Source organism: Ictalurus furcatus, chromosome 5 (genome assembly GCF_023375685.1).
Source record: "Ictalurus furcatus strain D&B chromosome 5, Billie_1.0, whole genome shotgun sequence".
Taxonomy (NCBI): domain Eukaryota; kingdom Metazoa; phylum Chordata; class Actinopteri; order Siluriformes; family Ictaluridae; genus Ictalurus; species Ictalurus furcatus.
In genome coordinates, this window is record NC_071259.1 from 8900237 (window position 1) to 8913051 (window position 12815).

The following is a 12815-nucleotide window of genomic DNA, read 5'->3' on the forward strand; positions in this document are numbered from 1 at the left end:
GAATATAAATGTATTGCACTTTTAGCACGCGTTACTGATGGAAAGAAAACCGCTAAGATGTAAAAGCGGAAGTGGGCGTATTGTCATCACTCAGCCCCTCCTACTACTTGAAATGTTTTTTTTTTTTTTTTAATGTAGAGACAGTGCAGTAACACCCGAAAGTACATAACTCATGTACAATTAAAGGCATCCGTGTTATGGCTGAATTTGGCGCAATGGACGAGATTCGGTAAGGGCTCACTTAGCTAAATCCACTTGTTACGATTGTCGATGTTAGCAGTAAGCTAAAAACAACTAGGGTCTAGTTACAAATACCTCCCTTTTAGACGTAGTGCACTACGTAGGGTGTCAGATGGTGGTATTTGACACCAGTTTTATGTGGGAGCCATTTGGATTCGATTCTTCGGAAGAAGTTTTTGGGTACTGGGGGAAAAACTGATAACTAAATAGTAAATAACCGATTATCATCATAGCATTTAAAAAAAATATTTTTAAATAGTGGTCTAGCTAGTGGACATCAGTTATGATGAGTGGTGAAACATGTGGGATAATCAGGATGCAGAGCGTGAGGTTTGTGTGTGTGTGTGTGTGTGTGTGTGTGTGTGTGTGTATACCTATATATAAAAATGTGTATATATATATATATATATATATATATATATATATATATATATATATATATATATATATATATAATATATATATATATATATAATATATATATATAAATATAAAAATGTGTATGTATGTATGTATGTATGTATAAAAGAATAAAAAGGACTGTACGTCATCCATTGACTTAATAATAATACATATACAGTACTGTTCAAAAGTCTATTTTTGTTTATGACTTCTACATTATCGAGTCGGTACAAAAACATTTTCGATTCACAAACATTAGTTTTCTAGCACAAAATTAAATGTTAGAGAAAAATGTTTGTATGTCAGTAAAGAAAGCAGCATATTAAGTGATGAGACACTTTTCAGACAAAAAAACAAAACAAAAACACAATGAAGGCTGCTGCGGTTTGCTGCAAAAATAAGAAACAAGTGCGACAGTCAAAGTCTCTTTAAGAACCGTGGCTGGTTCTGCAAGATGCTCCTCATAAAACTGCACTAATTCTACCTGAGACTACTCTTTTTTTTTTTTTTTTTTTAAAGCAAAGGGTCATCACACCAAATATTGCCTTTGTTTCATTTTTATTACTATTTACTGCCCTTTATAGTATTTTTAATGGAGAAACATTTAATTGAATTGTTTTTGAAGGCATTTTTGCTCTACAGAATTTCTTTGCATGTCCCTACGACTTGCACAGTACTGACTGTGTGTGTGTACATATATATATATATATATATATATATATACAGACACACACACACACACTACCAGTCGAAAGTTTAGACACACTGTTTCTTTTTTTTCTTTTCTCCACACTTTAGAATAATAATAATAAAGTCATCAAAACTCAGGAGTAACACATATGGAACTATGGGAATTATGTTGTGATCAAAAATATGTCAAAATAATTTAGTATTTTAGCATCTTCAAAGTAGACACCTTTTGCCTAGGATTTCCAGAAATGTATTTTTGGCATTTTCATCCAATTTCTTGACGAAACTCCCTGAAATGCTTTTTAAACAGTATTAAAGGAATCTTCAAATTTAATCATACACCTTCAAATCAAAAGGTTTTTAAGATCATGAGAAACATTTCAGTCAAGTGTCTCCAAACTTTTGAATGGTAGTATGTGTGTGTGTGTGTGTGTGTGTAATATATATATATATATATAAAATGTGTGTTCGTTCTTGACTTTGCAGTCCATTGCTGCCTCAGCGCCAGGAGAGTGTAGAGGGTCGCTCACCAAACCTGAGGCCGAGGCACGGGGAGCTGATACCCACACCATGTGGACCAGTAGGTCGTCTGCCTCTGGGGCATGATTCATTTAAACTCACTCTCTCACATCCCATTCAGCACTCTGTCTCATTTCTTCTGTCTAGATAAAGAGGTTGTCAGAGCTCCAGTGCTTTGTGAAGGCTTACTTCTGCCTCACAATCATCTCCCTGGTGGTGCTCTTCATTCTCACTATAGTCAACATCACGGAAGAGATCAGGAAAGTGGACGACGATGATGACCTCAGTGTCTCTATCATCCAGCTTGTGGGCATCGGTAAGGAACAATATATGCAACAAATATATATCTTTTAAAATGGTAAGGGCCAAGCCCCGTCCCCCCCACACACACACTAACCAGGATGCAGTTCTGTGCCATTTATAATGATTTAGACTCAGTATTACTAGTCTCCGTCATTGGCCCGATATAACCATCCTAAAAGTTCATTTTCACTTTTTTTTTCTGTTTCAGTTTCACATTGTTTTGACAAGTTAATCTGGTCTGTTACGAGAAGTTTGTGCAAGTCCTGGAAACATGCTGCGGCAGTGATTTAGGAAAACTGAAACGCGAACAGCAACAAACGTAAAGGAATATTCCACTGACAAAAATGAGTTTTCTTGTACTGAAAAAAAGAATGGCAAATGTTCATTCAAATCTCACTTACAGTAAAGGTCTAAGGGCAGTTGTAAACATTCAGCAGTTGGTACACTCGAATATACATGACCGTATGGCACAAATTCCAAACTGTTGTACACGAGAGAATGTTTGACCCTTTTTGGTGTTTTGCAGTACTCATGTAATAGGCCATGGTCGATATCTTTTAATTTGTGGTGTGCTGTGGATTACGGTCAAAAGACACAGTGTAGACAGATCTCACATACAATTACAACTTCTCCTGCTAAGTGATGCTTTTTGAGGGGAAAAAACAACAACTGAGATTGAATAATAAGGCATTGTGCTTCCTCTGCTTTATACAGATGAATCGTGTACAAATCAGCCAGTGTATTATTATTATTATTATTATTATTATTATTATTATTATTATTATAAAATACGATGTGTCCGTGATGTTTCCCCAGTGTTCTGTGTTTACTACATCATGCGAGGCGTGCTGCAGGAAAACAGGCAGGAGCTGATTATCTTTGCGGTGTGTGTGCTCGTGGTCATGGTGCGCTCTATCGTCAACTTCAGCGTACTCGAAGAGAAAGGAATGCTGCTGATGGTATGCTAGCCGTTATTTCAACATCAACAAACCACAGTACACCTTGGGTGTAGCTGTTTGGCATGGTCTAGTTGTAGGCATGTAAACGCCACAGATTTTGCAGCTAAGATGGAATTTGCACAAGATCTTTTTTTTGGCAAGCTTCTCAACCAAAGCATCTGGGGCTTTCCAAATGCAGAAGTTAAAACAGGAACATACTGAGAAACACTGATACATGAGATTACACAAAAGGAGGTCCGTTACTTAAGAACAAATCATATGGCATGGTTACACACAGTACAAGATTACAAGACCTTAATCGTCCTCTAATGCGAAGCACAGATTGGTGTTGCATAAAATTACCTTAAGGATTCACGATGACAAGGAGGATTAACCAAGCGAGGAAGTTTGTTTGGGTGAATTAGTAAAAATTTGTTTCTCCGGATATTCGAGAGATTTCAATTTGTTTACAAGTGTGATTGATGCAATAGGAATCTAATCTAGAGTGTCAGCAGATATTTGACATCTTATGAATCTGAATCTCCGCAGGTTATGACTATTTGTTTTGCAGGTGCGGTTTGTGTGCATCATATGTGTGGGTGTGGTGCACCTGATCTGTGCCTTGCTGCTCATTCTAAGACCCAACATGATGGCCTTCAGGGTGGGTGGAGCGTTGGAAAGCCTGCAGGAACAGTATTTCCTGCTCAATCTCTGCTTCTCAATGGTGACTTTTGATCTTCAGGCACAGGTGAGTTCTTCCTTTAATTGTGGATGTAACAATCAAGTGAAGCACTAAAGTCTATGTATAACTGAGGCCAAAGGTTTACATACACTTATAAGGGATGTGTAGGACATGGTAATCCCTGGATTTCAGTGATTTCTGCAACTGTGACATCATAACTAAAAAAAAAAAATCCATACAAATGTGGGTTCAAAGGAAATTGTCACATGTAATCCAACTGTCAGGTCTGCCATGAATTAAAACCTGCTGGAACACAGGCGTTACTGTGAGCACTGTGGAAACGAGAAAGAAGCCCCTGCTCCAAAATCACCACCATCAGGCTTGACTGTTTTATTTTTATTTTATTTTTTTGTTTTTTGCGCTTTTGCTCATCACATTAACAAAGAAAAAGCCTTTTGGAGAGGAGACATTACCTGGCTGTCACGGTCTCCCCTTTAGGCAGTGCACTTGTCGAGCCGGAGGGCAAGCGCGTGCACGAGCAAGGTGCGCGAGCACCCGCTCTTCGAATGTGGACAACTGTAACATTGTTTACTATGGACACGTGCATTTGTGTTGTTTCTGTTCTGTCTCCTCCCCATTCTGTTACTGGTTGTTGTTTGGGGGGGTGGCTTTATTGTTCTCAGCTGCCAGCGCTTAGCTCTGATTATGTTTGGGATATATACCGCTCGCTTCCCTGTACACCTCGCGGGGTATTAGATATAGTATAGTTCATCGTCTTAGTTCATTTTTACGTACCTTGATAGATTTAGTTCGTTTACCACGATAGATTAGTTCATTTAGACCACGCTGGTGTTTCCGCTCTCAGTTCCGTGTCATAGCTTTATGTTTCCTGTTTTGTGTTTTGACCCTGTTTTCTATGGCCGCGGCTTCGATTCCTGCTTTGCCCCGTTTATGCCTTTTTGCCAATAGCCCGACCCACCGCCTGTTTTTGACTATGCATCTGTTTCACGATTTGGAGTTATCTGCGTGTCTCCTTTAAATAAGAACGTCTTTACCTGCGCTTGCTTCCGTATTCTGCTCCCTTACGTTTCGCGACGTGACACTGGCCACAATGAATAGATTTGTGTTTCTAGGAGAAAAGGAGAAGCATGCTGGTGGTAGTATTAAGCTTTGGGGCTGTTTTGCTGCCAGTAGAACTGACATACTGCATGAAGCGGACAACAGAAAAGTGTTCACCCTTTTGTCCAGAGATTTGTATCTCAACGATGCCACAGCCATCCGTGGCTGGGAGTCCAATAGAGCAAAATAAAGCAGGCTGTGCTCTCTGAGAGCTCTCTGGACTCACCAGTCAGTTCTCCCCTTTCAATTTGCATTGCCCCGTGACACAGCATGACCAGTTTCCACTCAGCACACAGACTGATGTGGACGGAATAATGAAGAATGAAGATTACTGTCCCTAGAGGACAGTGATCCAAAACACACTTCAAAACTTGTTGGGGAATGATTAAACTAGGCTAAAATTAAGATTTTGGAATGACCTTCACAATCAGAATGTTTTTGATTGCTTTTCACTTAATTTTTATACATTGTAATTTCACCTTGAGGGTAGAAAAGTTCTGACATGATTTATCTTGGTTTCATTATTTTACATCACAAAAACCTGCCTTTTTAACAAGGAGTGTGTAGACTTTTTACAACCACTGTAAACCTTTGACCTTGGTTGTAAGTTCATATCTGTTCACTTCCTGTATTACAGTGGTAAAAATTTTATAAACACCTTTTTATTGGGATAGAAAGTAATTTGCTAGTTGTGAGATAAGATCAGGCCTGGCTAGTGTAAATGGACTAGCAGAGATGATCCTTTACTCTCTTTCAAGGAAAAAATCACATAATCATAAGGCTCAATTTTTGCCATCCACATCAATGTATTTTCTGTTAAAAAAAAAAAAGCCTTAAAGTGGATTTTTTTTTTTTTTACTTTTGTGATACCAAGAGCAAGCAGTATCTCCCTGAAGAATATAGAGTCAGTGGGGTGGAATTGGACCTGATCTAGCTCTTCCTACCTGGGCTGAGTCAAGACAAAAGTCCAGGAGGTTGTGACAGCTCGGTGTGTTTCAAGCTGGATAAGTGTTTTAAGTGTGATGTTTTGCATTGTACATTGTTGTGTGGGTTAGGGCTTCGGGTTAGGCTTATAGGACGAGTTGGAACAGGTCCTGCCTCCACCCCCTGGACTTTCAGTTCTGCAGCGAGGAGAACAACAGCATGCTATAAAGTAGAGGCTAGGTCTGATTTATTTCTACCCCAGAATTAGACAATATTATTGTCAACTACACTTGGTAAAACACCCCATAGGTTGATTTTACATTGGGGCTAATTTATTTAAGCCTGCTTTCCTGACCAGTAAAATGTTCTCAACAGCGACTGAGAAGGATTCAAAATGCTTATAGAGAAACTAGAAGTAAATAGTTTAAGCAAGCATAGTCAAGTCAAAGTACAAATCACAGGAAGGGAGAAATGGCAGATGTTGTGTACCTGTGATGAGATCCCACGCTATAAGGCTCAACCATAATGGGTTCATCATAGTTACATAAAGTTACTGATGGCTGGATAACATTATTACTACAGAGAATGCTGGAGATTTTTGTACTTATGTCTGCTTTGAACAGCAGTGTTAAATAGAATAAAGGAAGTTGTTTAATGTGAAAAAAATCTCTCCTGGCTATAGGCATCTGGTTAATGGGAACAGTGAATAATTGAGATTCAGTTGAAGACAAAAGTTTATATTATACAGGTGCATCTCAAAAAATTAGAATATCATGGAAAAGTTCATTTTTGTTCTGTAATTTAATTCAAAAAGTGGAACTTTCATATATTCTAGATTCATTACACATAAAGTGAAATATTTCAAGCCTTTTTTTTTTTTATCTTGATGATTGCGGCTTACAGCTCATGGAAATCAAACATCCAGTATCTCAAAATATATTAGAATAAAGAGTTTATAGTACATAAATGTCAACCTTCTGAAAAGTATGTTCATTTATGCATTCAGTACTTGGTTGGGGCTCCTTTTGACTGTTCAGATGTGTTTTGCCCTGTTGACCAGCTGTGCTTGTGCATCCTAATCCTGACGTCAGGCCCCACTGTGTCCTTCGCTCACTCCATCATTTTGGGAATTGGACTCGTTTGGGCAATAATCACTGCTGTGACTGGAGCCATTTCTGTAAGTCACTATAAATCAGAGCTGTTTCACAGGATTTGTGATTTTCTTTGTTCTAATGCACCTCCTACATGTAATTCTTAACTGAGAAGTAAAGTATGTATGTTATGGTAAGTATTATACTAAACTGTGGTGGACTGCAGACCTCCAAGAGACCCTGGACGAATCCCTGTGCACTTTGGTTTAATTGTTTAGATATGGCAACATGAAGTCAATAAATAAGGAAACGGTGGGATTGCTGTATGCTCGTTTAAAGATCTGATTTGATTATATGCAATCTGTTTTTCAGGTTTTAAAAGAAGTGAAGCCACTGGTCTGGATTTTTGTTCTCCAGAACTTACCTCAGCTGGCCTATTTCATTTACCTCCTATACACGGTAAGTCTGGAAACGCACCTTTTTTTATTATTTACAGTCTTGTTTACATCATGTACATGATTCTGTTAAACACTGTACATCATTGGATATGGTCCAGCTGCAGCTAAGACAGAAAATACATCTTGGTAGAAATCTGGATGCGAGTGAACAATCACAAGCCTACTGGAGGATTTGAAACCCATTTTGCTTTCCTCATAGATCATTACTCAGTGGGGCCAGAGTAAAACATACATCCTAGAGGCTGCTTCCATAACGGGCTGCGTGATCTCGGTGACCATCAAAAGTGTGCTGTTCTGGGGCTTGTTCCGTCTGTACCGCAGCTTCGGCCAGGGTCTGCGGGAGAGATGTAAGGGCTGCTGTTTTTGTTTTCGTAAGAAAGAAAACTTATCACTGAAAACAACATATTTTGATTTACTGTACTACAGGATGGTTAAAAAAAGTGCTATCACTTGCCCCCGCTGGGCACTTTAATAGGTACCCCTGTGCATGCTCATGCTGTTATCAACTCCGCCAATCATGTGGCAGCAGAGCAACGGATGCAATCATTAGAGATTAGAAAAACGGCACCTGGCTCAATCTTTAGTTGTCCAGTTTGCCCACTGTGAGTTTCTTTTCTGCTCAACACGGTTGTAAAGAGTGGCTGAGTCCCCGTAGCTGGAACCACTCTGACCATTCTCTTCTGACTTCTTTCATCAGCAACACATTTCTGCCCACAGAACCACCGGTCAGAGGATGCTTTGTTTTTCTTTTTGCACCATTTTGAGTAAACTCTAGAAACTAAAAATCTCCATCCAGCCTGTCCGGGATTAACAACCCATGCCACGGTCAAAGTCACTGAGATCACATTTTTTCCCTCATTGTTATATTTGATGTGATCATTAACTGAAGCGCTTGACCTGTATCTGCATGATTATGCACTGCACCCATGATTAGCTGTCTGGATGGATTGATGAATACGCAGGTGCACGGGTATTTCTCAGAAATTGGACAGCGAGTATATGACACCACAACACTATAACACTGTAGTGAAAAGCCTTGTGACATTATAACACAAGGAGGTTAGCTTACTAACTATTTATAGACTGTGTTTTGTCATCTTTCGTCCTTGTTCCAAACTCAAACAGAAAATAAAATAAAACTGTAAAGGAAAAGTGGTCCCAGTAAAAGTGTTAACATTTATAAAAAATTTTTTAAAAAAACCTCTTGTATTCCTGCATTACTCTTAGCTGCCTCGTTGAAATTACTCCGAGTTATCTTCCTGACAATGTTTGAGTTATTTTAGTTAATCTACTGATTAAAAAAAGCTGTAGTGACACTTGCCTACATCGCTTTGCGTACATGTGTAGGGAAACAAACCAGGATGTTTACGTTTTGAACTGAACTGATGAGAAGCCTGGTTGCCATAGTAACCAGCAGCATCCTCTTGGTAGCCTGGTTGATTTTAATGATCATGTTACAGTTGCAGAGTTTTAAAAAAAAAAATTTAAAAAAGGCTCACTTTTTTTTTTTTTTTTACCCAAACATATATTATCATAAAATATTTGTGAAGTAAACATTAAACGTTCTATTAATGTTTAACACAGTTGCCAGTTTATTAGATATATCTACCGTATTGCTGGTTTATATTGACTGATTTCTTTACAACCACCTTTATGACCCATTATAAACCCAGCAGGTACACAGTACGAGTGAATCAGCAAAGGCAAAGCTGGGATTTTTGGCCAGTGTGTGTATACTTAGTGGCTACTTTTATTAGGCACATCGTCCTTGCTGGTCAGCTAATAGATACACAGGATACTGTAGATCAGAGGTCACTAAACCTGGTACTGGAGATCTACCTTCCTGAAGACTTCAGCTCCAACCATAATCGTGCCCATCTGACCATGTAATCATTGCTTTAAGAACTTCTTGGTCAACTAAAACAGGTGTGTTAGATTTTGGTTGGAGATGAAACCTGCAGGAAGAGGGTTGGTGACCACTGATATATATACAGTACAGCTAAATTTCCCATACACACTGTGTGCTCATCCTTTCCTAACTCGGTGCCCGATTTAGTCCACAGCACAGTTGTCAGCTACGTATTTTTGGTTGGCGGGCTTTTCTCAACCCAGCAATGACAACGAGTTGTTTTAAGAGTGATTTGACACCTTTGGCAGAGTCTGACTCGGAGCCTGAATCCATTTGTTCTTTGGTTTGGATTAGTTTTACACTGCACATAATTAAATGAGCCAAAAACAAACAAACAAAAAAATTGCCTGAAGCGCATGTAGGCCTAAAAAAAAATAAATAACGTTTTCAGATGGTGGATTGATTGCAGTGGTAAATAAATTAAACTCTGAATCAATCCAACTGTAGGAAGTGAAGCAAAAATGACCTGCAAAATGTAAACCGATACAAAGGGCAGAGCTGCGGTGCTGTAGAATGTTGCGGTGTTGTCTGAATACTTATTTAACAAACAAGAAGTAAATAAACAGTGGATGTGATTCACAAAATGTTTTAAACTGTAATTATCGAATCCTTTGTTTAGCTGCAGCTCTACGTTCTGCACATTTGACTGATGGCAGTGATTTCTAGTACGCACACGTGCCCAAATAGTTATTGAATGAAAACAAACTTACAAGCGCATACCCATCAGGCAATCTTTGTTTGTCTTTGGTTTAATTATGTACAGCGTGAAACCGAAGCAAACAAAGAGACTGGTGTGAAAGCATGCTTGCATGCCACTAAAGGTTTGGATAACCGCGAGTGCTACAGTAGGGTGAGAGTTGTCCTTTTCAGCTCAGAATTGAACTTTGCTTCTGTTCTATATCATTTGTATAATTCTGTACAGTTCTACTTTTGACTAAAACCCACATGTTGCCTTTTGTTATATTGCTGTGTCTGAGTGTCTACGTTTGTTTTTCTTTCTCTCCGTTCTCTTCAAAGTGTTTGCTACAGATGTGCAGTAAAGGTCTTTATGAAGAGGAGCAGCATGAGACGCGCTGCATTGTGGAGAGTCAGCAAGGGGTACAATAATGCAACTTCAATTCAGTGTTTAAATATGCACTTACAGCTGAACAAAACTTCAGTCAAGCAGGTTCATCGACCCGGAAGAGATGTCCGTAAATCAATTTCGGACATAAAGTGAGTGCGGCAAGCCATCGTTGCCGTTTAGCTTATTTGAAAGTCATCTGAAATCCAGTTCTTGCTTTGGACAAGATTGATTTTATTTTGTACATGGAAATGCCAAGTTATTCATGTAGTGATTAGACATTCATACGTTACATCTTTATTTGTTTGTTTTATTATTATTTTTTTTTTATATATGCTTTAAAATGTTTGCTTTGCAAAATGTTTGAAGTATTTGTTCATGATTATTCTCCGTGCTTCTTTTAAATGTTATTTTAAGTTTGGATACATATCAGAAAGTGTCAGTATGTACCAAACTGCATGTCTTATCTATTTCAGCAGCAGTCACTGTGCCCATGCAAAACGTGATTCAGCCACTCCATTTTAAAATGTTGTGTAGTCGAAACATGTATACAGTTTCCGATTATATTATATTATATAATATCAATCTAATATCTTGAACAAACGATGAGGATGCATCCTATTTTGGAATAGGAAGAACTTACAATCACTATCATAAAGTTTTAACGTCAGATAACAGGGTTCCAACAAATCAGAGGTGTGTGTGTGTGTGTTAGCTGTCATTCTTTTATATTAATAATCCAGCTGTGTAGTAGTAACAACAAGGCATTCTGATTTGTGGTTTCGTTTCCTGAATGTCGCGCCACTCGTTTGAGGTAGATTTCACTCTCGGAAGAAAGGGCACTAAACTGTCATTGGGTTGGTAGCCTTATCTTTTTTAGTTTCAACATATATTCATCACCTGGAACCGTAGATATATACGAGTATGTAATTGGACCGTAATGACCTTTTTAGAGGAAAGCTTTGAAGGTAGCTAAATGCACAATTCTAGGAAAAAGATACCTAATGAAGGTACATTTGGGGCACACGGTGGCTTAGTGGTTAGCACGTTCGCCTCACACCTCCAGGGTCTGGGATTCGATTCCCACCGTGGCCCTGTGTGTGCGGAGTTTGCATGTTCTCCCCGTGCTGCGGAGGTTTCCTCTGGTTACTCCGGTTTCCTCCCCAAGTCCAAAGACATGCATGGTAGGCTGATTGGCATGTCCATAGTGTCCGTGTGTGAATGTGTATGTATGTATGATCTATAATGTGTGTGCGCACTATCTTGACGATTCAGTATTGACATTGTTGTACAATTTCTAAGTCACTTTAAGTTTAAGCAGGTTTGTGATTCCCCCCCACTGTTATTCTTTTGAAAGCACATTTTTCCAATGAATATTACATGCTTTTTGATTTATGATTTTATACACTAACCTCAGAATGCTTTATCTTTTAATGTCACACAGACAATGAGCTCATTGTTAAGGAGGTGTTTTGAACAAAGGGGAACAAAAGTTAATTCCACTCCCCATGTAGGGAAACCAAAGTTCATTGACTATGTAAAAATAATATCCTTCTTTTACTTGGATAACCAATGTTTTTTGTTTTGTTTTGTTTTGTTTTTAGATTCCAGCACTATTTCTACTTTATGCTGTAATCGTCAGAGCACTTGTAAGAGTTGTACAAAAATATGTATTGTTGTCTGTTTTTTGATATCATGGATTTATTACTTTCATAAACATGTATTTGTGATACAAAATTTTTATAAATATATTTTAAACAATCTTCTCTTGTAGGCTCAAAACTGATCCTGAATGTTTAGATGCTCTTTGTGTTTGAAGTTGCCGTATGCAATGTGTCAAACTCAGTGTCAGAATATATATATATATTTTTTTTAAGAACGGTTGGTAAAGACTGGGAACTTTATAGGGTGTTTGCGGTGTATCAAATTAAGAAGCTATTGCAAGGCAAGCACTTTCTTCTCTTTTGGTTTGGAAACTCTTAAACTGCGCAAGATCCTCAATTGAACAAGTACTGCTTTTTATGAGCATGAATAAAATATACCGATCAGCTATAACATTAAAACCACCTGCCTAATACTGTGTAGGTCCCCCTTGTGCCACCAAAACAGTTCTGACTCCACAAGACCTCTGAAGGTGTGCTGTGGTACCTGGCACCAAGACCTTAGCAGCAGATCCTTTAAGTCCTGTAAGCCAATGCCCTGTCACCGGTTCCCTGGTTGTCCTTCCTTGGACCACTTTTGGTTGGTACTAACCACTGCATACTGGGAACAGCTCACAAGACCTGATGTTTTAAAGATGCTGCAGATCCATTTTTCCCGCTTCCAACACATCATCTTCGAAAACTGTCTGTTCACTTGCTGCTCTTGACAGGTGGGATTGTAACGAGATAATCAATGTTATTCACTTCACTAAACAGATAGTGTTCAGCTGAGGGAAGAAAAACATTTTCAGTCATGTGTAAAAAATGAGAAGTAAT

The 12815-nt window shown here is 38.5% G+C and overlaps 1 protein-coding gene across 2 annotated transcripts; it reads left to right on the forward strand.

Annotated features, from left to right (window-relative positions):
- Nucleotides 1-7: 7 nt before the first annotated feature.
- LOC128607628 (uncharacterized) lies at nt 8-12100 on the forward strand. 2 transcript variants are annotated; one of them, XM_053624641.1, is made up of 9 exons: nt 8-229; nt 1819-1912; nt 1999-2167; nt 2971-3113; nt 3664-3840; nt 6878-6994; nt 7281-7367; nt 7566-7713; nt 10293-12100. In XM_053624641.1, exons 1-9 carry the CDS (start codon nt 198-200, stop codon nt 10313-10315), a joined length of 990 nt encoding a protein of 329 aa, XP_053480616.1. In that variant the 5' UTR covers nt 8-197; the 3' UTR covers nt 10316-12100. The 2 variants fall into 2 exon arrangements, with proteins under 2 accessions (XP_053480616.1, XP_053480615.1); XM_053624640.1 differs by lacking the exon at nt 8-229 and adding an exon at nt 297-570.
- Nucleotides 12101-12815: the final 715 nt, after the last annotated feature.

What these genes read in the sequence shown, in the direction of transcription:
- LOC128607628 (XM_053624640.1), top strand. Translation starts at nt 524, where the DNA reads ATGATGAGTGGTGAAACATGTGGGATAATCAGGATGCAGAGCGTGAG. An exon ending in AGAAAGGAATGCTGCTGATG is followed by an intron (nt 3,114 to 3,663) that starts GTATGCTAGCCG and finishes TTTGTTTTGCAG; the next exon opens with GTGCGGTTTGTGTGCATCAT. An exon ending in CTGTGACTGGAGCCATTTCT is followed by an intron (nt 6,995 to 7,280) that starts GTAAGTCACTAT and finishes TCTGTTTTTCAG; the next exon opens with GTTTTAAAAGAAGTGAAGCC.